Below are 27,147 nucleotides of genomic sequence, written 5' to 3'. Positions count from 1 at the left end.
TCTCAAATCATTAAATACATATGCATATCACTTTCAAGGTACTTCAGATTATTACATTTAAATGTTGTAACATACTGTATTTTAAACAAACTTCTGAGTTAGGCTGCATTACAAACAGTACGTGGAATGAACATATGTGTAGTGTACTTACTTAGTCATGCTCTTTTTCAATACATTTTTAAAACTTTAACTTTTCTCTTATTCTTACCTTTTTGTCCCAAACCCTATACTCACATATTTAATATTAATAACCAGTTATATCTCCAAACTTCAAATAAACACATTAACCAGTAACCGTCCTCCAATTAGGTTATTATTTGTGTAATGGACCCCTGTTTCTGCCAACTGGTAACCATTTCCCTTCTTCCTACAACAGAATCCAATTATTTTTAGAAAACGTGTATTCCTCTACTGTATGCAATGTCAAAGTACCATCCCTTCCCCAGCTAAGGTACCCAGTCAAGGTACCATCCCTCCTCCAGCTAAGAAAAAGGCACTTGATCCAAGTTAAACTAATCAAACTCTATCTCCTAGAAATGTAAAACCTTGAGCAGAATGATACAAAGACAGAAGGAGTCTCTTAATTTTAACAACTGAACTTCCAAAAGACATAGGATAGCTAGCTGCTGCTACCTGGATTCCCCAGGTCACGGGTTGCAGGAGAGTGTCATGAAAGTAGTAGTTCCCAAATTTAACAAAAGAAAAACTGTTCTAAAAATTTTCTAGAGGTCTGACGACCAGATGCCAGTGACTATCCTCTACCACTTGGCTGAAAAACAGCAACGAAAAAGACTGGGGAAAAGATCTTTTCAGTGTCCTAGTAAAGAAATCCCATGACCTTAATGTGTTTGAGGTCAAATTCCAGTCTGCCACCTATTAACTATGTGATCCAGCACAAGTTACTTACTAACCCTTTTAGGTACCTGGGTTTTCTCATCCACTTTAGGAATATGGTATGTGGACTGGAAATAAATTGTGTGTGCATATGTGTGTGTGTATGTACATCTGACAAACAGCAAGAAGCAATAAACACAAGCGATCGCTTCTGCTCAAATATTCTGGCATTTATAACTTCATCAGGCTGCATTACATAACTTGTAAGGTGTTAATCTTTATTATAACACTGACAATATTACAAAGAGGAGGGGGAAATCTTACAGATTTGACTAACGAGTTTCACTACAACTGTACAATGAGCAAAAATCCTGGAGATTTCTAATAGATAATGTAATTCATAAACACATTAACCATTTCTCTATCCAACATGGACAGAGAAACAAATTTCCAAAAAGGTGTAGTCTTTTGGAATGACCAGCTTTTCCATAACTGAACATTATATAAATCAAATGTCACTAATACTTTTTCATACTTCAAGTATCACCAACACTAAAATGCCTAAGCAAGCAGGAAAAATTATTCAATTAGTGAGCTGTGACTAGCATGCAGCTTTCTTGCAAAAATAACTTTGTTGATAAGGATTTTATGGCTTGTTTATTTTTCCCCTGACACAGTACTTTATACAATTCACACATACCTATATAACCACAAATTCATTATATGCTAGTACTGTAATGTAAACAAAAAGTTTTTATATTATCTGTACGAAAACTTTAAATATTCCTTATTATTTAAAGCAGTATTTTCACTAATGAGAAAAGAACAGTCTTTTAAACAAAAGATGCTGGGACAACTGGCTATCCACATGCAAAAGAATGAAGCTGGACCCCTACCTCACACCACACATGAGAATTAACTAAAACTGTATCATAGACCAAAATGTAAGGGCTAAAACTATAAAACTCTTCTTAGAAAATATATGAGTAAATCCTTGTGACTTTGGATTGGGCCACGGTTTTGTAGATAAAACACCACACACAACTGACAAAAGAAAAAAAAAACAGATAAACTAGACTAAATAAACTAGAAAGAATTTAAATAATCTTTCCCACCTAGAGGCCAGATACTGTTACTATCTAATAATAGTAACAATAATAACAATAAATAATAACAATAAACCAACTAACATTTACTGAGGACTTATTGTGGGCCAGACATTGTTCTTAGCACTTTACGTGTTTTAGCTCATTTAATCCTCACAACACCCCCATGAAATAGGTTTCACTATCTTATTTTATAAATTAGAAAAATAAGGTACAGAGTTAAGAAATATGCCCAGAGTTACAAAGCTCTTAAGTAGTGGGACGGGGATTCAAACCCAAGGAGTTTGATTGCAAAGGCATTTCTCACCACTATGTAATACTGCCTAAAAATTAATTTCATGGTCTGTTTTCTTGTGTATTTTAAGATATGTGGACACTCTCCTCTCCAAGTTAGGTGGTGCCTTCTCCCAGAACTTATGAACATGCACTCAGCTTTCAGACAATACAATCCTACCCATCACCACCATCATGCCTCTGCCTTTGGTTCCAAACCACTTGTCCTATAGAATTTAAAATACTGCAATGAAAAACAATGTTGCAATAGTAGCCATGGGCACTGCTTTGTTCCCAGCACTCACAGCCCTATGCTTTAGCAGACAGCAACACACCCTATTCTCATCCTCAGATTGTTTCAGACTCATGTTAGGACACAAGAAGCCTACCTTCACCGGAGAAAGAGTTAACTGCCTTCCTGGGTGTATACTTAAGAAACTGGTTTTCGAACTTGTTTGACTGGCCCACTGTAATAAACATTTCTCAGTGACACAGTATACAGATATACCTAAGTAACACCAAAGTTCAGTATACTTACTATTTAGCATATGCTTTAATACTTTCATTTTTTATTTTCTTTCTTTTTTATAATTGATCACAATCCAACTGATTTCATAAACAACATATTAAAACCTGAAATTTGAGAAAGACTGAACTAGAGAATACAACATTAATGAAATTATCTTCTTTCCCATAAATAAAAACTTTATATTCCCACCCACTAGCCCTTAATATCTATTTGGTGAACTGGTCTCTATTAGTATCTGTTTGGTATAAAACAGTACCTAACAGGTGAACCTTAATCTGAGCATATTAGTAAAGTTACACATTTTCAGCAGCCTACATCTTTTTTTCCAAAGGGAAATATCCAAATAATAATTTTACATGAAAAAGTAGGTATATATTTATTTTCTTAGAATATTACTTACTACCTCTGGGGTTAATCTCAAAAGATGTGATGTCAGTAACTGTTATTATTTAACCCATAATGCAGATTACTGTCCTACCACACATACATAACACACATTTGATTTTATTAAATTATGGAAGGCAGCAAACAGAAATCCAAAACTCTACATATTCCCTAACCCAGTTTCTTTTGTACGTTAAGAGCAGGAAGTCTAGTCCCCAATGTATTTCCCTCTCTCTGTGACCTCACTGATAAGAAATGGTCATCTTGGTCAGAAAGGGGAAAGTAAATGTTGTAAACTGATAAAAGAAGTTTCAGAATACCAGCAGACTTCCAAATGAAAGATTAAAAGGGAATGGCAAGCAAGCACCATGCCTAGGACTTAGTTGGTGGTCAATTAAATGCCTGCTGGATAAATGAATAGGATAAATAAAGTACATGCTCTTTAAATCTCTTTGGCCATCCAATCTCATTTAACTGCCATTTATTTAAATTGCAAAGATCTGGAAATTAAAAACAAATCCCACAGACGTTGAGTAAGGATACAAAACCAGTCAGTAGCAATGCTGAACCCATTACCCAATTTATTGTTTCTTTTCTGATCTATTACCACTTCAAAATAAAAAGGCACATCCTTAGGTAGAGATAATAAAGTGGGTATTAAAACATCTATATGTTCCATGTTCATTTATTATCTGTGTATATGATTTATATATTACATGAATAAAAAATTATGAAATTTGCTCTCTTAAAGGGAACAAAGAATAAATTACAGAAACTAAACTAACTCCATTTTTATCTAATTATGGTTGTAAAGGACTACAAAAATTGTGAATTAAACTTATGTTTATTAAAAACATAAACAAAACTTTAAAATACGATTTAGGCCACCAGTCTCCTCGAACTTCCTGCAGGCACAAAGACCAGACCTCAATGCTGGAAAAAAGAGCCAAGTTTACAGACCTAACCTATGCGAAAGATCTGCTCACATATAATCCTGACACACAAAGCATTTGACTTACAACCAGCAATGCAATGGTATAAAATTAACCATAGTAAAGTGTAGGTTATTTTTAGAAAATAGAGCTAGAGATAGTAATATGAACCAGATTTTTTTGAAGATTTTAAACTCAGATGCTGTAGGCAGATAAATTTAAAGACAGGCTTTGTTTTATACTATTTTCTTAGAATATAAAGACTTTCTGACATCAAATAAAGAATCTTTATTTGTTCTTTTAATTTATAGACACAGAGAAATTAATTTGTAAAAAAAGATTTTATTTTATAGTTGGCTAAAAGACTAGAAGTAATATAATAACAATCTAATTCTTACAATCATTTCAAAAAGAGCCTACAAATGTCCCTATAGCAATAAAAATATCATCTAACACCTGATTTCCAAATAATGTGTAAAAAAATGCTAACTACTAATATTTTTATGAGAGAATTCAAAATGAACAAATCCATATGCTATACTAAGAACAAAAAAACTACTTAAATAGATTTCTGAACTAATAAATGTCAAGAAATAATTTAAGGTAGAAACTTAAAAAACTAAGACTCCAAAACTTTCATTTCAATAGGAAGGTCACACTTTATGGGGTTTAAGACGATTATTCGTCTGGCCCAGGTTCCTCTAGGATCCAGAAGCCTTCCACCTTCCACTTTTCTATATCCCCCTTTCGACCCCCGAGAACCAACGACACTGAGCAGGGAATACAGGAAGCATCCCCTTCCACCAGGGCACGTACTCATCCCACCCTCTCCCCCAGAAACAGCCTATCAAACTCCTGTGGGGACTCAAAGACCTGGCCTACTTTGAACAAAAGACTTGTCAAAGGGAGAATGATCTTTTCCTCCCCTAAAGTCCAGGAAAAGAACATCTAGTCTGTTCCATTCACTAGACATTTATTAACTTCCTTGGGGTTTTGTTTGTTTTTAAACTTGAAAAGCCTTCTCATGTCCCTTCCAGGCTCAAAATGCACATATACAGTAAAAGCAGAATATACCCATGGTTAGGGTATAAGCCAAATCATCTGGATCAAATCCCAACTTTTATCACTTTCTTACCTCAGTTCTGTCAACAGAAATATGGGAATTAAAACAGCACCTACACTTCTCAAGTCTGCAATGAGGATTAAAATGAGTTGTTATACACTAACTGATACACCTAAAGCACTTAAATAGTATCTGGCAAACAGTGAATTCTACACTAAGTATTAGCTATTACTGAGATTACTATTACTACCACCATCCTTCTCCACATCACCAAGCAGTGCTTAATATATATATATATACACACAAAAGCTCAATAAATTCTTTGAATGAAACAATTACTATTAAAATAATTTTTAAGATTACTCAGGGAATAAATGGAGGCTCAAGGCCCAAAAGATCAAATCCATGATAGGGTCTGGTAGAAGAAAGAACTGAGCACCCCAAATTAATTAAACTTTGTGAATAAATTAAGAAGAAAGTCAAAGTATAAAACTGACAATCCAAATAAAGCAAGATTTTCTCCCTGATAAAAACGAGACTTTTATAGAAGAACATGATAGTTTCTATATAGGAAAATTACACCAAGAGATGGTTAATTCTAAAATGTCATAATTTCTAATCTATCAATAATATACTAACTAATCCTATTTTTAATCTACTGACATTTCCAGGCTCTAGTCACTTAAGTAGGAAGCTTCAAAATTTACCATCTCACCTAGAAAGGCGGTGTTAAATTTAATTTACTCCACAAAGGGAATCCCTAGCTCTAGAACTCCGGGTTTCAGTTTACTTTATTGGTATCCTTTACCATTTCATACGTCCATTAACTGTCTCTTTGCCTTGTATCAGCCTGAAGAGGTATTTCTAGTCATCATAATTTTGTCCTGATTCAGTTTTCTTGATTTATGTTAGCCGCTTATCTCCACATCTCCAGTTCCTTTGTGCTGACCCACGGCTACAACAGCTTATAAATTATGAGAAACAAATAACCTCTTATCCACAGATACCAGGATACTGCAGTACAGTTGAGTAAACCTATTAACTGACTCATTGGTACTATAAAGACGTAATTTTACTTTCAAATAATATTAGCTTATATCAATTAAGTCTCATCAAGGAACAAGGAAAACTATTTGGGCCGCCAAGAGACCTTATGCAAGATTCCTAAGGGATTACTTATGAGTATAATAAAAACAAAAAGCTTACATTTTAGTAATAACTATTACCAGTAACCATGCCTATTCTCACAGAACCTTTGGCTTATTTCTTACTATTTGCATATCTCATACAGAGATGAACTCCATAAGCAAGTTCTGTCATAAATTCTGTTGAAGACTGTTAGCTTAATACTGGTCATTTAAATTTCCCCAGCCTGGGTCTTCTGGTTTGCCATTGTCAACAAACAGATGTTGTAAGAGCTCAAAGAAAACACTCTGCCTTGTTTTACAGTTTAATTACTTACTAATTAGCAAATACTCTGACATTTGAACAGTCACCATTCATCCGAGTTGTTTCCTGTTCAAAGAAATCCCTCCCAGAAAAGGGGTGATGGTAACACAGGGAAAAGTACAGTTAATGAACCCATTAAGAATTAGGGGGAGGAAAAAACCCCAACAGCTCCTGGTGGTAAGATTATGAGAATTATTTTCTCCTTTATGCTTTTAGAAATATTCTAAAATTATATTAATTATTTTATATACAATTATATATAAATTTTATTGAAAGGGCAACTGTAAGAGAAACACAATACTGCATATATAACATGAACCTCATACAATTTTTCTCAAAATCTGAAAAGCAAGTTTTTACTAACAACAGAATATACTATGGACATGTCATAACTGTTCAAAGCCTAAAATACTATAGTATCTAGTAGACAATGTAACCAATAAATATTTGTTGACTAAATTAACTTTTTAATTCTAATGGAACTTAACACTGAAAAAAGTATATCAGAATAAACTGTAAGTAAAGCAGGCTGAATATACTCAGGAAAATCATGACTATATTTCATAAATGCAAATTTGGACTAAACTATAAAATAAATTTATAATATTATAAAGTAATTCAAATTAATGTGGCTCATAAGTCATTTATCTAAGATAGTTTTCTTTAAGTTCAATTTTTCTGTCTTTTTTTTTCCTAAAACAGTTGCCAATAGTCTATTTTTAGTATAACCAGTTTAAGAAAACTGAATAAAGGTAAAAGCAGTTTAATTAACATGTACTCAGTTTTAAGACCTTAACAGTAATTGCCAAAAGATTTATATGAATGCTGAGTGCTTTCCTGATTTTTCACAAACTACTGACTATTATCTTTTCTGACGTGTAAAAATTACTCTAAATATTTTTATTATATCAATTTTTAAAAGCTACCTGTGTTAAGACGATGTAGTTAATGTTGATCAGTTAAAATGCATATTATATGAAAAATATTAATATAAAAACATGTTCATCTTTATTGCCATTTCAGTGTTCTAACATGCTGGTAGAGCTTTTACTATACATTTACTTTGTGGTGTGAAAGCTACATGGTAATTGGCAGCAGCTGAAATATAATGGTACACAGACACACTCTGGATTTCTCATGTACATTAAGGAAACATACATTTTCCGAAGGAAGTAAAACATTATTTTATAGGTGTCAACCAATACCACATTAGGTAGCTGTAAAAGAGGATTAATTCATTTTCCTAATTAAATAGAAAGAGGATTTCACAAGAACATGGAGTCGGAGTCCGATGTGATCTGAAGCAGTACTAATCTGCACGGAGAAAACAATCAGGACTATACAACATTCAGAAGGTTTCATTTGCCCCTTACTAACCACCAGGTCAAATAAACAAAATCCGCAATATTCAAAGGGCAATGGAGAACGTGTTTAAATTAGAGAACCACCCAGCCGCATGCAAAACATACCAACAGAAGATTCATAGCAAAGGGATGGTGTTACCTCTTTTATGTAATTCCCTCAGGGGAATATAGTCTCCTCCCCCGTCATAAGGCAAATAAGGATCAGAAGAGGCATCCATGATTAGAATTTTTAAAAAGAGGAAGAAAAAGAAAAGCTTGCTAGCTTAAAAAGACAGTGGCATTTCTTCCACCGCTGCTGCAGCAGGCAAGGGAGATGCCATATTTGATGAGGGTTAGAACTGCATGTAGTTCAATTCGCTGAAGCAACTGTGTTCTTCCACAGAGGATGATGTCATCAAAGGGAAATTATTGCAGCCTCGTTGCTAGTGGCTACAATCTAGCAAGGCTTAGAGGCAGAACAGCCTTCTTAATCAGATCGTGCTACGTATTATGACTAAGCTCCAAGTATAACAGACAAAACTGGTTTGAGAATTTTAAAGCACTCACAGTACAGCTTCTACAGCAGCGTGGCAACTACAGTAAGACAACAGAGCATTATTTCTTTCCGACTTCAAGATAAACATAGAGAAGAAAAAAAATTTAATGCAGAGATGTGAAAAGGAAATCCTGGATATAGACAATGCCCCTTTCCATTTCCAATGTAGGAAAATAGGAGCAACACTCTCATAAGGTGGTGTGATTTTATAATATGTGTACTATGGTAATGTCATGTGAGTCATAAAGAACTAGCACATATCAAAGGCTTCAAGAGGCTTCGCTTTAAAAGTCCATTTTTAATGATCTCAGTGTACCTCAGACTTCTTTGCAGGTTCAAAATATTTAGTAACTCAGTGGGTGAACGGTGTTTTATCTCACTAATCCCCTTCAGCAGCCTCCTGCTTCCTTCCTTCTTTCAAGAACTAACTAGTAAGACATTCTAGCTTTTGAGGAGAAAGAAAACTTATCAACCTAACAAGAAACCTGGTTACTGTTTGAGAGACAGGCAAACAGAAATTTACCAGGTAGGGGGCTTTCCTGTCCCATCTCACTAACTTCCCACCTCACAAATACTTTGTGCTTTAAAAACAACAAAAGGCTTTCAGTAAAATGTGTCTCAGGTTAAGTTCTATTGTGTTTCTCCTGGAAATTTTAATGAAATTTAGGAATAAAGCAACTCTTTTTGTTTCAAACTGCCATTAAAAAAAGCTAATGCTCCTAATTTTTACAGTTACCCTGAGGTAATTCCTCTGGACTAAGAGATTCTCCTTCTGAAATAGCAGTATGGTTACAGCGCCACTAAGTAAAAATGGGCTATTCATTAGAAGCAATTGCAAAAGACTCAAGAGGTTCTGAAAAATTTGTTTGCCTAAGCATTAAACGAGACAACTCTAAGGTCCAGTCCAATTCAAAGGATTTATGTAAGGACTGGGGTAATGAAAAAAGAGTAGACTCAGAGGGCAGTAAAGAGACGAGAAAGTCTATTCATTTTGTCTAGTACAGTTTACTTACTTATGTGGGGAATTTTTAAATTTGGTTAAATAGAGTTTTTATATTTCAAAAAGTATGAACCTCAGAAAGACATTCTCATAAAATCCCAACTGGGATTTGGGGAAAAGAGTTTTAAGAAAGGAATATAGACTAGAGGTAATGCCATAGAAATATTCTATCTAATTCTGATTCTATTAATATTTATATTGCTGTTGTGATTTTTTTGTTTTTTATATTTTTTAAATTTTCTTGGAAATAATTCTTTAAACAAGTAAAGCTTTCAAAAAGAACTAACTTTACTAAATTAAATATTATCATCTGTGATAAGTGATCATACAGTAGAATATATACTATATTACTTACTTGATAAGTAAGTTCTATTATAAAACTTTAAAGAAATATATGCTATAAGGCATTGATAATTTTATTTTTATGACACTATTTACATTCTTTCATGCCTTTATATAAAATGAAAATCTATCTACAAGTTCTCCTGGTATTTGTAAACAGTGTCTTAACTTATTTTCCCTGATTTACAACTTAGTCACAAAGGAAAAATGGAAATGATAGCTAGAAAGCACTAACTAGAGGGGGAAGAATATCTTCCCCATAAAATATGAAGGTACTGCATAAGTAAAAGTTTGGTATCATAAGTAAATAATTATTTATGAATTATTTTTAGTTAACAAAATATGTGTACACATTTATACAATATGGAAATTGTACATGTTTTTATGGAGTTCAATTTAGAATGAGACATACCAAACTTAACTTATCACCAAGGAAGGAATGAGGTGGAGAGTGAGGAAGATGATGGCACATTTAGTTTTTACTCTATATAATTCTACATTGTTTTAAAATTGTAAACATATACTACCCATTTAATTTTTTTAAAGATTTTATTTATTGCCCTGGCTGGCGTAGCTCAGTGGATTGAGCGCAGACCTGCGAACCAAACAACCAAGGTTCAATTCCCAGTCAAGGCACATGCCTGGTTGCAGGCCACTTCCCAGCAGGGGACTCACGAAAGGCAACCATACATTGAGATTTCTCTCCCTCTCTCCTTCCCTTCCCCTCTAAAGATAAATAAATAAAATATTTTTATTTCCAGGCACGTGCCCTGACTGGGAATTGAACCTCGGTTGTTTGGTTCGCAGGTCTGCGCTCAATCCACTGAGCTACGCCAGCCAGGGCCCGCATTTAATTTTTTACATAAATATATTACTTTCATAATACAAAAAATCTGTAAATTTAAAAATTTTCAAGAGTAAACAAATGTCCACGCTTATGGGGCCCATGGCTGCCACTTTTTCTTAAAAGAATTATTACTCAGGCTGAATTACACTCACACTTACACTTTATTTACACTTTACAATTACACTTACACTGAATTACACTTGCAATTACACTTTAGAAAAGGAATAGGCTGGAATGTGTGGCCAGAGAGGACTTTGACACACAGGTTAGACACTCCCAGACTAATTAAGCTGCACGACAATGAGAGTGGGTCTGAAGTGGAAAGAGAACAGAAGACAAATTCAAGAACTCCTAGATACAGCTGGGAAGCCTGCGGAGAAGCTCAGGATGGAACTTCTGAAGAACACACACACTGAAGTGTTCACACAAAACAGAACTTAAGATTCACAGGGGGAAGATATTTCCACTTCCACATACACTCCAGATTCTAACTCTAACTTGACGTGGGATACTGGATAAATCACAACCTCTCTGAGGTCAGGGAGGCTAAAAAGATGACAACAGATGATGGGGATATTTTAACTACAAAACTATATAGCTCTATGTAGAATGTATATCATGACTATAATAATATAACATTCAAATGTTAAACTCTTCCTAAAATACATGATCCAAGAAATCTACAACATTAGAATCACTTTAAAAAATAATTTTTGCCTTTAGATCTAACTACCAATTTAAGGAAATACAGAAAACACAGAAACATGTTAAATGACAGCTCAGGAACTTAAACCCAAATTAGGAAACAAATGACCAGATCTCTTCAACAAATAAACAGTAAGATAAAGAGGGAAGGGGAGGCAGGGTCCTATAGAATTAAAAACAAACAATTTTTATGAAACAACTGGGAAAATATGAAATAGACAAGATATTTGATTTAAAAAATGATTTATATTTTATATATGATAATAACCTTAAAAGAATTCTTATATTTTAGAGATGGAAAATATATAGTCAAAGAAAAACCAGAGCTGGACAGTAGTTAAAACAGTAAAAACTGCTTTATTCAGGACCATTGCAATGGGGGAAAAGAGAGCTTGACCTAGAACTTGGTTCAATTCCCAATACAACAAGGAAGTAGGAATTCAGGGCCAAGGAGGGAATTAGGGGGATTATCAATAACAAAATACTAAAAGGATCTGGACTTAGGATAATGCTGGCCTTGAAGAATAAGTTTGGGAATCTTCCCTCCTCAGATAGATGCTAGTTCTTCTTTAACTGTTTGGTAAAATTCACCCGTAAACCAGTCCAGTCCAGAACTTTTGTTTGCTGGTAGTTTTTGATTATAGCTTCCATTTAATTAGTTGTAACGGGTCCAGTCAGATTTTCTGATTCTTCCTGATACAGTTTTGGAAGATCGTGTTTCTAGGAATGTATCCATTTTGACCTGATAAAGACAACTACAAAGAAAGAAAATTATAGGCCGATAACTCTGATGAACATAGATGCTAAAATTCTCAACAAAATATTAGCAAACCGGATCTAGCAACATACTAAAAAGATTGTACACCCTGATCAGGTGAGATTAATTCCAGGAATGCAAGGTTATTACAAATAAATGTGATTGATATCCACAAATCAATAAATGTGATATACTACATAAACAAAATGAAAGACAAAAATCACATTATCATATCAATAGATACAAAAAAAGCAGTTAATAAAATCCAGGACCCATTTATGATAAAAAAAACACTCTCAGCAAAGTGGGAATAGAAGGAACATTCCTCAACATAATAAAGGTCATGTATGACAAACTCATAGCTAACATCATACTCAATGAGCAAAAACTAAAAGTGTTTCCCTTAGTATCAAGAATAAGACAGAGATGCCTGCTTTCACCTCTTATTCAACATAGCACTGGAAGTCCTAGCCACAGCAATCAGACAAGAAGAAGAAATAAAAGTCAACTGAGTTAGGTAGGTGGAATAAATATTTTGCATTCATTTATTAGATAAAAAACCTGAAAACCAGAAGTGATGGCACTGACTAATATTAGGGAGCTAAATATTAATATAACCTGTACCTTCCCTCCTGTGCCTTTTTCCTCCTGAATGATACTCGTATTTTGGTGGGCCCTGGGCAATATAGTTGTAAGAATATGGGTGAGTGATACAGTTCCTGTTACTCCACTGAATATCCCAATAGCTTCATAAGCACCCAGTTATATCAAAACTTTTCTACATGTACCTAAACTAGTTCAATCAATAAAAAGGAAAAGACTCCTAAAAATTATAAAATATGACTAACTCATATGTTAAATAGATGAACATTCTACAAAACAACGAACTTTTAATGAGCGTCTACTGTGTGCAAGCACATATATTAAACACTGTAAGAAGGGTGGATGAAATAAATTGTGTATGTGGCTGTCCATGCCACATATGCCACATAGGGGATTACTAATATCCCCTCCCCACAAAGGTTAGAAATAAAGAAAATCAGATTGCTCAAGAGTTAAAGTATATACTCAATATATAACAGAGCAGCTCTAAACAGAACTATACAGACAATAAAATAAGTAACTTACACTCTTGTAAGCCAACAAGAATTAGTAGAATTATACTAAAGAATAATATAGTTAAATCTAGGAGGACGGAAGGCAATAAATAAATAAGACAAATAAGGAAAATCAAGAAAGCAAACAGAACAGAAACAATACAGTTTACTACACAGAAGGGGCTCCTACCCAAACCTGAGAAGTCAGGTAAGGCTTATCTAGGGGAAATGAGGTCTAACCTAAGAAGCAATGTACAAGTAATAACTGGTAGGCAAAGGAAACATGTAGAGAGACCTGAAGATATGACAAACGGGCACAAGCCCGAAGCTGATATTTACAAGGTCCAGGGCAAGAGTGCAGTAGGCAGGTAGGTGTGAGCAGAGGAGAAACAACAGGCCAGGTATGGAATGTCACGAGGCAGAAAGCCCTGGGGGACTAGCAATGGGCAAAACTGGGAAAACAAGGAAGGCCTCGTCCCCAGGGTGATCTTTCCCCCCAAGCCTACTGTTTAGACCCCCTAACCTTTCATATCATTGGTCATGAAGTTTGGACTCTCCCCTGACCTCTCCTCCCCTAGCATGTCGCTAGTCCTGTGGTAACCGCCTTAGAGGAGGTACAAGGGGGGCAGAGAATAGCCTCGTAAGACTCCCACACAAGCCCTTGAAGAACACTCCCTTAAGTGTTAGGCCCTCAGGATAATGAGGTTCACTGGCACCAATCTGAAAAACGAAGCCTCTGACGTGTGTCGGAGTTTTGGTCAAACAAGAGATGACATTTAGGCCTCCCTTGTGTTTCAGCTCCAGGCATGGAAACCAGACAGAACCACACCATGGCTGGCATCAGGACCACATGCAACGTCCACTAGCCTCCCCTAGTGCAGACTAATCAGTGGAGACCAGGACTCTGAAAAGACACACATTAAAAAGCTGATGAACACTCCAGTGAGATAATCCCTCAGGACCTCACCTAAGATCCCCCGCCTTCAGAGAGCAGATAAAAGCCCTTAGGTGTAAGGACCCAGTACTGTCTCCCTCTCTCTCCTCTCTCCCCCCTCTCTCTTCTCTCTTTCCACCATGTCATCTTCCTTTAGGTGTGTCCCTTTCCCTGTACTTCTCCTACGCTCCAAGGGCCCCTTTTTTGCCTCTGTCACTTGTTTCTTCAGCCCACACAGCCCAGCTGGCTCACTTCTTCCACAGCTCCTTCTACCTCTTAGTCCCAGCTCCAAGTACCTCTGGGACTTCCTAAATAAACTTTTGCTTATATTTGAATTTTGGCTCTGAATTTTTTCTTAGCCAGAACTCAAGTAACAAGGCTGCTGAACCTAGCTCCAATTGCTGGTAACATGCGGTGGTGTTCCACTGCCAAAGAGTACAGAAAATGTCCACTTGCCATATGACTAAATATTTAAAAAGCATAAAGTTAAAAATCATAAAGCATTAATAAAATGTATTCTGGCCTCCTACACTGAAATACACATTTTGTAATAACTTGAAAGTTTTGGCTAAGTTTCATAAATCTACAATTTTATAAACTGGTGACAATTTGGAAAATACACAAAAAACACACAAATTCTATCACCAAGAGAAAAATCCTTAATTTGATATATTTCCCCCATCAAATATGTGTGCGGATGTATATAACGTTTTAAGAAACTGGGACCATACTACATAGACGGATTTTTATCCTTTTCATATAAGCCTTTCCATCTTATAACTTATGTTACAATACAGAAAGTCGCTTATTCAGTCACCCAATGTGCATTTTGCAGCTATCTTATCTTAAAACAGAGTTCTCAAAGTGTGGTCAAGTGTATTTTACAGACCTCTGGAGAGCCCCAAGATCTATTTCAGGGAGTCTGTAAGGTTAAAACATTTTCATAAAAATACATTCACGTATTTAAGTGATACATGTTATCAGTTTCCCACTGCTACTGTAACAAATTACCTCAAACTTCATGGTTTAAAACAATACAGATTATTCTTTCACAATCCTGGAAGTCAGAAGTCTAAAATCAAGGTGTCTGCAGGGCTGCACTCCCTCTGGAGGCTTCAGGGGAGAATCTGCTTCCTTCTTTTTTGTCAGTTTCTGGAGGGGGCCTACATTCCTTGGCTCACATCCCCTTACTCTTCCCATTCTAACTTCTTTCCTCAGACTCTAATCCGCCCTCCTCCCTCTGTTAAGGACCCTTATGATTACCAAGGAGTCTCCCAGATAATCCTGGATAATCTCTCCATCCTCTCTTCATTAATTCAAAACCACTAAATCCCTTTTATCATGTAAAGTCACATACTTACAGATCACATACATATATCAATGTAGAGGCTATTATGCAATCTACACAGTGTTGTCTTTTTCGTTCTATTTATGGTGCTACAGCAACAGTAGGTACAATGGCTCGCATCCAGCACAAATCAAAGCAGTAGCACCGAAATACACCAGTAGCCATCATATTCTTTCCCTCATGCATGCCCAAAACCAAAAGGCATGTGTCCACTCCAAATGTCCTACATAAAAATGCAAAAATTTTCATTCTGTTAAATGGCCACTCTTGAATGCACATCCTTTTAATATTCTGTGCGATAGATGGGAAAAATACATAAAGTACTTTTGCTTATACTGTGGAACAATGGTTCTGTCTTGAGAAAACTCACTCATGTGGATTTCTGAGTTGTGGCTGCTTTTTTCATGGAATATCATTTTTATTCAAACACACAACTGATACAGAAACTACAGTTACTTGGACCTTAGTTTCATTTTTCTCAAAATGAATCAAGTGAAACTGTCTCTTCAAGTAAAACGATAAACAGTACTTGTTGCCAATAATAAGATTTGAGCTTTCAGGAAAATTATATTTGGAAATCTTGTATTCACCACCACTGTGCACCTGACAGCTTCCCAACAGTTAAAGATTCACGATGGGACGGTGAGATAGGTGGCAATATTTAAAAATATGATGATTTTGTGTAATAAAATGTGTGAATACTAGCAAGATCTGCATAAATGTGCTATATGCTCAACTGTGCCCCTCCAACATTCCTAAGATAAAAGCCCTCATGCTAAGTACCTCAGAACGGGACTGCATTGGAGACAGGGCCTTTAAAAAGATAGTTAATGTTAAGTGAGGTCACTGAGGTGGGCCCTACGCCAATATGACTAATGTCCTTATAAAAAGAGACTAGGACACAGATACACACAGACCATGTGAGGACACGGAGAAGACAGCCATCTACAAGCGGAGGCCTCAGAAGAAATAACCCTGCTAAAACCCTATTGTGCCTTTAGCTTCTAGGACTGTGAGAAAATAAATTTCTGTTAAGCGACACAATAGATGGTATTTTGTCACGGCATTCCTAGCAAACTAATACATCAGTGAATCAATTTCCAAGTGACCAATGTGTGATATTATAAAAGCATGCATGGGTAATAATATCCACTCAGAGCACAAGATAGGCCAATGCATTTCAATTTCACATGGCATAAAATGCTCAGTAATAATGGTTTCAGTTTCCACACTGCACAGTTAACCTTTAAGAAATTACTATTTGTTGAGTTTTGGTATAGTATTAAAGAAGAATATACAAAATGATCTGAAAGGCCATTTAAATGATTCTTCCTTTTCTAACTATATATTTGTATAAGGTCAAATTTTCTTATATATGTCTTACAAATGCATACTGGTATTCTCATACAGCTGACCCTTGAATAAGTCAGGAGGGGGGTTGTTAGGGGCACAGGCAACCCCACTCCACCTCACCCCCACAGTCAAAAATCCATGTATGACTTTTGACTTCCCTAAAACTAATAGCCTGTCTAAGGTTTACCTTACCTATAATATAGTCAATTAACACATAGTTTATATGTATGATATATTGCATTCTTAAAATAAAGTTGCCTCAAGAAAATGTTATTAAGAAAATCAGCCCTGGCTGGCGTATCTCAGTGGACGAAGTGTGGGCCTGAGAACCACAGGATCATGGTTCGATTCCCAGTCAGGGCACATGCCTGGGTTGCAGGCCAGTTCCCAGCAGGGGACTCACGAGAGGCAACCATACATTGATATTTCTCTCCTTCCCTTCCCTTCTAAGGATAAATAATAAAATCTTTAAAAAATAAGAAAATTATAAGGAAAACAAAATACATACATATTTAATGCATTCATGACATGCCTAACTTTTTCTTAATTTTCTGATATTCCTAGGCTATATAGTTTGTGGCTTTAACAAATCTCAAAAAACCTTTCCAATATATTTATTGGGAGAAAAAATCCACATACAAGTGAACCTGTGCAGTTCAAACCCACTTTGTCCAAGAACCATATATATATATATATATATATATATATATATATGCATATATTTCTTATACGTTCCAACCGACCAATGTATCACAACAAATCAAATGCAGAAACAGCAAAGACTAGTTTTCTATCAGGCAAGTTACTTATAAAAATGTGAAACAATGCCACTCTTCTCTTATTTTTATTTTGGAGAATATATTTATTTATAAATATTACTAACATTACAATGTACTGAGTTATTGTTATTTTAAAATGAATTAATAAAGTACCAAAATTTTTCTTTTAATTTTTAATATGCTAAATATTGATAGCTGTACTGTACATTTTTTTTAAAAAGCTTGTTAGAGTCTTTAGCATTTTTTTTTAAATATTTATTTATTTATTTTTAGAGAGGGGAAGGCAGGTAGAAAAACAGGAAAGAAACATCATTGTGAGGAACATCAATCAGTTGCCTCTTCCACACCCCAGGGACCCAACCTGCGAACCAGGCATGTGCTGGACCGGGAACTGAACTGGCTACCTTTCACTATCCAGTAGGAGGCCGAACCAACTACGCCACAACAGTCAAGGGCTTCCGTAACCTTTTAAGAACAGAAAGAGATTTTGAAAACAAAAAGTCTGAGAACTATTTCCTCAAAAGATAGAGTTAAATATTACTCAAAGCCAGGCATCTTGTGGATACTGGGAGAATGCTTTGTTCTTTTTAAACGTCTGTGATAACTACTCCCTTTCAAATTTATCATCACTAAAATTATCATGACCTTGTCACATGGAATATAAATTTTAGACCTTTTGTTAATCTCTTATATCTTCTGGCAGATACAAAATTATTTTCAAAAGAAAACCTCTGGTGTTGGGTCAACTAGTTCTCCATATAGGAAAAAAATGAATCTGAACCCTTAACTCATATCAACATAAAAATTAATTGCAGGTAGATTATAAGTCTCAGTGTGACAGACACAAAAAATAAAACTTCTGAAAGAAAATGGGAAAAGCTGTTCACGACCTTGAGGTATGGGAAGATATCTTAAAACAAAAACACAAAGAGAAAAGGAAAAGATTAACTAGATTTCATTAAAACTGGTGACATATTCACTAAAAGATACTACTAAGAGTGAAAAGCCGTACCACAGCTAAGAAATTTGCAATACACATGTATGACAAAGAACCCATAATCAGAATGCATAAAGACCTCTACAAAATAGGCAAACAAAACCAAAAAAAAAAACGGAACAAGCACTTCAAAAGAGGCGATCTAAAAAGCCAATGAACACGCAGAAGGCACTCAACTCATAAGCCATCTGAAATGTAAATTAAAACCAAAATTCAAGACGACTGCACCCACACTAGAAGAGCCATAGTTTTTAAACTGGCAGTATCAAGAACTTGTGAAGAGGTGGAACAAACCAGGCGCTCACACCGGAGTGGCACCGTGTGTGTGCTGTGCTGCAAGTGCTTTGGAACCATCTTCGACAGAATCTGGCAGCGCTACGATCCACACACCCTGTCACCTAAGAATTTCATTCCAAGGCATAAATGCACAGAACTGTCTACATAATGTGCATGAAAACATATGTACATAAAATTCACAACAGCATTAGTATTTTATTAACAACCACAATCTGGAAAAAACTCTAAATATCCATCGACAATGCAGAATGGATAGAACAGATAGATTGCAGCATATTTACACAATGGGATATTACAAGGCATTGAAAATAAATTAACTACTGCTATAGTCAACAACATAGGTGAATCTCAAAAACATTAGTCAAGGACACCGGACCCCAAAATATATATATAAAATTCCATTTATATAAAATTAAATACCTGAAAGCTAATGTACAGTAATAGGAATCAAAATAGTAGTTACCTTTGAAACTGAAAGGGGAAACAAGGGAAGATTCTGGGGGTCCTGATAATGCTTTCTTTCTTCATAGAGGGATAATTATATGAGGTATTCACTTTGTAGAAATTCATTAGTTTCCACACTTAGAATTTGATAGTGGTTGTGACAGTTAATTTTATGGGTCAATTTGCCTGGACTAAGAGATGCCCAGATAGCTGGTAAAACATTATTTTTGTGTATGTGTCTGTGAGGGTCCTTCCAGAAGAGCCTGGCATTTATTTGACTTGGGAGACTGAAAAAAGATGCCCTCACCAAAGAAAGTTGCCACCATTCAGCTGATGATCTGAATAGAACAATGAAGCAGAAAGGTGAATTTGCTCTCTGCTTGAGGTGGGACATCTGTCTTCTCCTGCCCTAGGACATCAGGGCTCCAGGATCCAGGGCTCAGTCTGGGACTTCACCACTGGTTCCCCTGGTTCTCAGGCTTTTGAGTTTGGACCAGAATTACACCAGCAACTTCCCTGGGCCTCCAACTTGCAGGTGGCAGTTCATGGGACTTCTCAGCTTCCACAGCCATGTGAGCCAATGGCTCGTAAGAAGTGTCTTCCTACATATCAGTGTTAATCCTATTAATTCTGTTTCTCAGAGAACCCCAATTACAGTTGTGTATATCTCTGCATCACATTATGTTTACATTATGTAAACATTACAAGGCTTTCTATGGGGGTAATGAAAATGTCTGGAACTAGAAAGAAGCAACAGTTGCACAACACTGTGAGTGTGCAAAATGCCACTGAATGGTAGACTTAAAAGTGGTTTTTATGTTACATGGATCACCTCCATTTTTAAAAAGTTACTCAAAAGCGCAAACTCAGTAAAACAAATATTTACAGGTTCATACATGTTCATGACTACAAATATTACAAGTTGTAAAGCCAAACTTACCAACTACTGTGTCACCATCTAACAAATTGTCATCTTCAGAAGTCTGGAAGTCCATAATGACACCTGCTCCATCTAAAAGCTCCTCATCGCTACTGGCACTGGTTATACTGTTATAGCTGTTTCTATAGTAGCCTCTATGAAACAGTTGCTCAGACTCCATTGAGCTGGCTGGTTATCTGAAAAGAGGAGAAAAATTGTTTAAAATTTTCCTCAACCCATAATAAAAATTATCTAGTACATGACAGAAAGAAACTTCTGATATTTGTACTGAAAAAATATTAAGTTCATTCACTGTAACAATAGCTCAACATCTACCATGTGAAGTCTTTTGGGATGATTTAATAATTCTATTTTCACTGTGCAGCTGTAAAATAGAATTAAGAATTTCTTCAGATAGAGGTATACAAGTGAGATGATCTTCAAGATCACCTGTTAAGTTGAAGAACAAAGTACAGAGAAGTGTTTACAATACACTACAACATACGTGGGGGCGGGGTGAACGCAGTGTATCACTGCAGGTACAGACTACCTCTGGAGGGATTTCCCAGAAAGTTGTCCACAGGGGACAGGAACAAGATGGCTGAGGTACCACATCCAAAAGTCAGACTGTCCCTTTGCATATTTTAGGAGAGGCAAGTACAAGTTTTAAATGCTGTAATTTAAATTATTTTAATATTACCTTCATTCTTTTTTCATTTTAAAATTTAAATCTTCAGAGCCCATTGTCAAATATCAGTCATGGAAAATCTAATATGTAACAATTCTCATGTTTTCAAAGCAGGTAGTACCAAATAAGCATCTCATGTTTTTACTGGTTTACTCATAGTTTGGTATTTTAAAAATGCATCTACCTACTTGCTCAACATCAAAATGGTACACATTAGCAATCTACTTGGAAGGTTCACGTGTAGGAGTTGAAAGATAGTCATAAAAATAGCGAAACCAGTAGACCTTGTAAAACAAGACTTACTACATATGTCATAATAAGTATATACAGGAAATAAAAGATGAGAGGAGCTAAGCATACTCCAATTTTATACGAATTTTAATTCATACTCCAATGAATTCTAGCAGTGAAGACTTGAAGTGTTTTAAGACAATCTCTTGTCTTCAATAAATTTTTCTTCTGCATATGGAAAATAACATCAAAGCGCTATAATAATTTTAAAAATATGTGTAAAGCTTTTACACATATTTTTAGAAAAATAAAACATCACTATTTTAAACAGATTTTAAACACCCTGGCTGGTGTAGCTCAGTGGATTGAGTGCAAGCCTGCGAACCAAACAACCTAGGTTCGATTCCCAGTCAGGGCACATGCTTGGGTTGCAGGCCAGTTCCCAGCAGGAGACACATGAGAAGCAACCATACATTGATATTTCTCTCCCTCTCTCTTTCCCTTCCCCTCTAAAGATAAAAAAAATAAAATCTTAAAAAAAAACAGATTTAATACATCCATTTCCTAATTTATAGAAAGTAAAATTTTGAGAGCTCCTTGGAACATATCTCCATTCTCAGCATCTGGTGGTGACTGGTACATAATACATGGATAATAAATGCCAAATTATTTATTCAAGCAATGAGGTAAAAGATCAGTATTAACCTGGTCTTGGAACAATAACAAAAAACTAGCATATATGTTACAAAGTGTAGGAGACCATTCTGCATGGCATGGGCCCAGTGGCCAGTGGCAAACATTTACTGCAAAGTAACTTCCTAAAATCCATGCTAAACCTTCCTAGGACCAGTGTAACTGGTCCAACCACTTTTGCCCTTTTCATTTGCAAATATCCCTGTTCTGTGATGTGTTTAGCAGCATTGGCTCCTTTGTTTTCTGTAAAAGGTAACCACCTAAAGTGAACCTGTGCATAGTAAATGAGGACCATCATGTAATATGCTGAGAAACCCATGAAGGCCTGTCCTGGCAAGGGCCGAGGGCTCTTGCTCCCCTTGAGAGAAAAGCCATGCTGTCCCTTTTCCTCCACCAGACTCAGCTGCCTGTGTGAATGTCTCATTTCATGTATAATGATGTGGACACTGCGGGCCGGTGTCTGCCTCAACAAAGAAAAAATTAAATATGTACTGCTTTATAACTTCATTAATGTCTTATGGTTACTTCTACCAAAGATGGCCTATTATTACATATTGACATTTTTTAGAATGTACTAATTAAAACAAGAGTTTTATATTTAAGGTAAATGTTAAGACAGAATAGAATGAAAATAACCATAGTAAGAATTTTGCAATGTCCACAAAAGCAATCAAATTAAGTATTATAGCTCTTCAGTAAATAACTAAAGGCTTTTTTAAGAAATAAGCATTTATAGTTCAAGAATCATTTTAATTTTGATGTATCAAAGCATGAAGGCTAAGATTTTGCAAAGAACACAGACATTCTATTCCTCACTTCTTTACCTGATAATCAGACTAGAAGGCCTTTATACAATAACATACACCAAATAAACATTAGTCACAGGTTTCATATCACTGAGAAATCTCTCTAAAATAATTAAAACTTTCTATATACTGAGACCTCAATCAGCAAGTTCCAACATATCTCCTTCATTTTATTCCTAAAAGCTCCTCAAAACCCTAAGTGTGGCAACTTAACTCTTTCAAAATGTTTAAAAAACTTCATTTCACTAATACCTCTGAGATATCTAGAACTCCACACCTTTCTTTATAAGAAGAGCAACCAACTCTGTTCCAAAAGTTTATTATACTCATGTCCGCATGGGTTAGTATTTCTATAAATCTGATAACTTAAAAGCCACACAAAGTACTCCTATTAACCCAGAAGCCTTTAGAACTGCACTGTCTGTTCAGCAGCCACCAGCAGGGAAACACGGCCAGTCCAAACTGAGATGTGCTCCAAGGTAAAAATCCCACGGATTTTTAAGACTTTACAAGAAAAAAATCAAGTATTACATTGATAACTTTATATTGATTGCTTGTTGAAATAATATATTGGATATATATATATACTGTAGATATATTGGGTTAAATAAAATACATTATCAAAATTAACCTCATCATTTCCTTTTTACCTTTTACTATGCCTCCTAAGAAGTTTAGAACTGCGCACGTGTGGCTGGCAGTTACAGCACAAATGTTTTTACGGGCAGCACGACCGCAAAGTATTCAAAACTATGACAGCACAGAGGAAATATAAAGAAGCAATCTGGAATCAGTGTTAAATCTTTTTAAGTTCTAGACTAGATTCTCAGGCTGGTCCACAAAAGGGTATTTAAATCGTAACACAGCACCTGAAATTTTGCATGTGAAAACAATACTACAGCCATCTTTTCCTTTTTAATTGTCAAATACATACTCGAAACATTATGATAGACACATAACAGCTTGCATATATTTTTGGAGAGTTATGAAGATTATAGCAATAAACTGATGAAAATCTCTGGGGATAAAGCCTGGTTTGCCACAGTAAGTTCGGGCATGATCTATGTAGAGTCATCTTGACCTCCTCTGACCTGAGCTCCACATCGCAGTCAGTGTGTGCTCTTTTCTAAAGGCAAGTCTGACCAGTAATCTCTCCCACTGGGAGAGATCAGTCTTAATCACTTCTCACCACCCTTAGCAGACAAGAGTTGAAACTCACCGACAAAGCCCTATGCAGCCTGGCCTCTGCCTAGTTCTCCAGCTCCATTTTTTTTTTTTTAGTGTGTACCTCTTGCAGTATTCTTGGCTCACTAATCTTCCTCTCAGTCCTACCAGGCTTTCCTGTCTCTAGCCTCCGCCTTTATTGCTCCCTCTGCCAAGAACACACCCTTCTCCTCTCTAATCAATTCTCCTGCTCATTCTTCAGAGCAAGTATCCCTTTATTTATTTAACAAATTCTTAAAGTGTACGTTAGGCACTATCCTACATGGGTCACAAGTTAACTCATTTGATATTTGCCTTTAATGCAATCACAACCCTAAAGCTTAGCTATTATTATCCCCATTTAACAGATGAGAAGACTGAAGCACAGAGTTTAAATAACTTGCCCAAACCACGCAGCTGGTAAGGAAAATCTCCCTTCACCTACTAACTACCTGGGCAGACCTTTCCTGACTAGACCAGATTTTCACTGTTAGTTCTTACAGCCCTCTTTTTCTCTTCTGGCACTTATCACAGTTGTAATGTTGTACTTATTTATGTGATTACTTAAATAATGTCTGTCTTCCCTTCTAGAATGTATCATAAGGTCTGGCACTGTGTCACTTTTTGCTCAACATTACATATTCAATCATTTGCACAACAACTGGCACATACCACTTCTTTATTTTTTTTGTAATGAAACTTTTTGAGACAATTGTGACTTCACATGCAGTCGTAATAGATAATATAAGAGATTCTCGTACCCTTTACTTAATTACCAATGGTAACTTGTAAAACTATAGCATGATATCACAGTCAGGATACTGACATTGATAAAGTCAAAATACGGGGCATTTCCATCACCACAAGGATGCCTCCTGTTGCCCTTGGACAGCTACGACCACAATCTTCCAGCGCCCCTCCCACCCCTTCCTTAACACATGGCAACCCGTAATCTATTTTCTATTTCTGTAAGTTTGCCATTTGAAGACTGTCACATAGCCCTGACTGGTGTGGCTCGGTGGATTGAGCGCCAGCCTGTGAACCAAAGGGTCACAGGTTCGACTCCCAGTCAGGGCATGTGTCTTGGATTGCAGGCTGGGTCCCCGGTGGGGGGCGTGGGAGAGGCAATGACACATTGATGCTTCCCTCCCCTTCTACCTTCCTCCCCTCTGTCTAAAAATAAAATGAATATAATCTTAAAAAAAAAGAATGTCACATAAATGGAATCATTCACTACGGTACTTTTGGGGATTAGCTTCTTGTAGTCAGAATCGTCTAGATTCATTTAGGTGGCTGTATGTATCAATCATTCTTTCCTTTTTATCACTGAATAGTATTCCATGGTATGGGTATACCAATTTGTTTAACCATTCACCCAATGAAGACCCAGGCATGTGTCCTAACCAGGAATTGAACCAGTGGCCTTTTGGTTCATAAGCCAACACTCAATCCACTAAGCCACCCGGCCAGGGAAAGACATTTAGGTTTTTAAGAAACTGCCAATTTTATATTCCAACAATGTATAGGTTACACAGTTTCACCATGTCCTTACCAGCACTTGATGTTGTCACTATTTTTTATTTTAACTATTCTAATAGATGTATAATGATCTCTCATTGTTTTAATTTACATTTCCCTAATGACCAATAATGTTGAACATTTTTATACATGTATTTGCTATCTGCATATCCTATTCAATGAAATGACTGCTCATATCTTTTGCCCATTTTCTAACTGGATTGCTTTTTTACTACCGAGTTTTATATTTTAAAATATGTATCCTAGATACTAGTCCTTTGTCAGATATGCTGTTTGTAAACATTTTCTCCCACTCTGTAGCTTTTATTCCTCGTAAGCAGGCTTATCACAGAGCAAAAATATTTAATTTTAATTAAGTTTAATTTATCAATTATTCCTTTATGGACAATGCTTGTGGTGTGAAAACTAAGAACCCACCTTGCAAATATTCTGAATTTTTTCTTAAAAGTTTTATAGTTTTATATTTTACATTTAACTCATGATCCACCGAGAATGAATTCTGACATAAGGTTTAAGATATAGCTTGAGGTTCATTTTATTTTTTTGTTTGCTTATTTTGTTTTTTGACATATGGATGTCCAATTGCTATGGCATCATTTGCTGAAAAAGTTATCTTTCTTCTACTGAATTGTTTTTGTGCCTCCGCCAAAATTAGTTGTGCGTATCTGCGTGGGTCTACTTCAGCATTCTCTGTTCTGTTACAATCATCCATGTACTTCTACCTTCAGCAATACTACCATTTTGATTATAAGTCCTGAAAATGGATATATTAATTTCTTACTATTTTTATGTTTCAAAACTACATTAGCTACTCTAGCTTCTTTGCCCTTCTATACGAACTTTAGAATAATCCTGTTTATATCTATAAACTCTTTCTCCGTCAATTAACATTTCAGGCATGAATATGTAACAAATGCATCACAGATTCAGGGCACACCTCTACTTAGATGTTATATGGGAACTCAAATTCAGCAAGACTCAAGCTGAATAAATATTTGCCCCAAACTTACCTGTCCTCTTAATCTCCCTATAGAAGTTTACAGGATCACCATCTACCTAGTAGCTGAAGTTAGTTTTCAGAGATGTTTATTAATTCATTTAAAAACCATTTACTCATCAGGGAACATATACCAGGGCCAAAGCCAGGTGCTGGGGTAATAAGTAAGATATGGTCCCTATTCCCAAGGCAGTGAGGTTAAAGACAGACAAGTAACCACAGCATGGTGTGTGGGTAGTACCACAAGAGAGCTACCCACAAGGTATTTAATAATTAACACTGAAAAGCAATAGCATGCTGCCTGGGAAATTTTGTGAACAGGTAGTAACAGAGGGAAGGTTTCAGTTGAGTACTCAATGATTAGGGTGAGTTAACTGGGCTAAGTATAAATAAAGTCAATATAGGCAAAAAATGTGCAAAAACAGCAGCATAGTAATAAAACTTGCTAAGGTTTTGGCTTATGGAAGAGAAGAAGAACGGGACTAAAGAGTAGTGGGAGAGATGAACACAGGCCAGGTCAAGAAAAGGGGTCATGTCATGCTAAGAAAGTCATTTAATTTTTACTCATTTATACACATGGGAAACCATTAAGAGTTTGAAGAGAGAAACCACACATCAGATATGAATTTTAGCAGACCAATGCTGGCAGTACTGTGGAAGACAGATAGAAGGGCAAGAGACTGAAGGCTAAAGATAGGGAGA

The 27,147-nt window shown here is 35.9% G+C and overlaps 1 protein-coding gene across 5 annotated transcripts in view; it reads right to left on the bottom strand.

The window, feature by feature from the left end:
- Window positions 1–27,147, bottom strand: part of CLCN3 (Cl-/H+ antiporter 3) — a 68,082-nt gene that overhangs the window by 37,221 nt on the left and 3,714 nt on the right. For 2 of the 5 annotated variants that reach the window (XM_037060410.1, XM_037060414.1), the window contains exon 2: window positions 20,310–20,485. In XM_037060410.1, coding sequence (XP_036916305.1) covers window positions 20,310–20,469 — 160 coding nt within the window. In that variant the 5' untranslated portion in view covers window positions 20,470–20,485. Of the gene's footprint in view, window positions 1–8,073; window positions 8,365–20,309; window positions 20,486–23,925; window positions 23,948–27,147 lie in introns of those variants that run through there. The other 3 variants (XM_037060411.1, XM_037060412.1, XM_037060415.1) reach the window with 3 other exon arrangements.

This window comes from Sturnira hondurensis, unplaced genomic scaffold (assembly GCF_014824575.4).
Source record: "Sturnira hondurensis isolate 20B ecotype Veracruz unplaced genomic scaffold, ASM1482457v3 Scaffold0011875, whole genome shotgun sequence".
In the NCBI taxonomy this organism is placed as follows: Eukaryota; Metazoa; Chordata; class Mammalia; order Chiroptera; family Phyllostomidae; genus Sturnira; species Sturnira hondurensis.
Note: the sequence above shows the minus strand (reverse complement) of the source record. Positions and strands in the feature narration are given on the sequence as shown.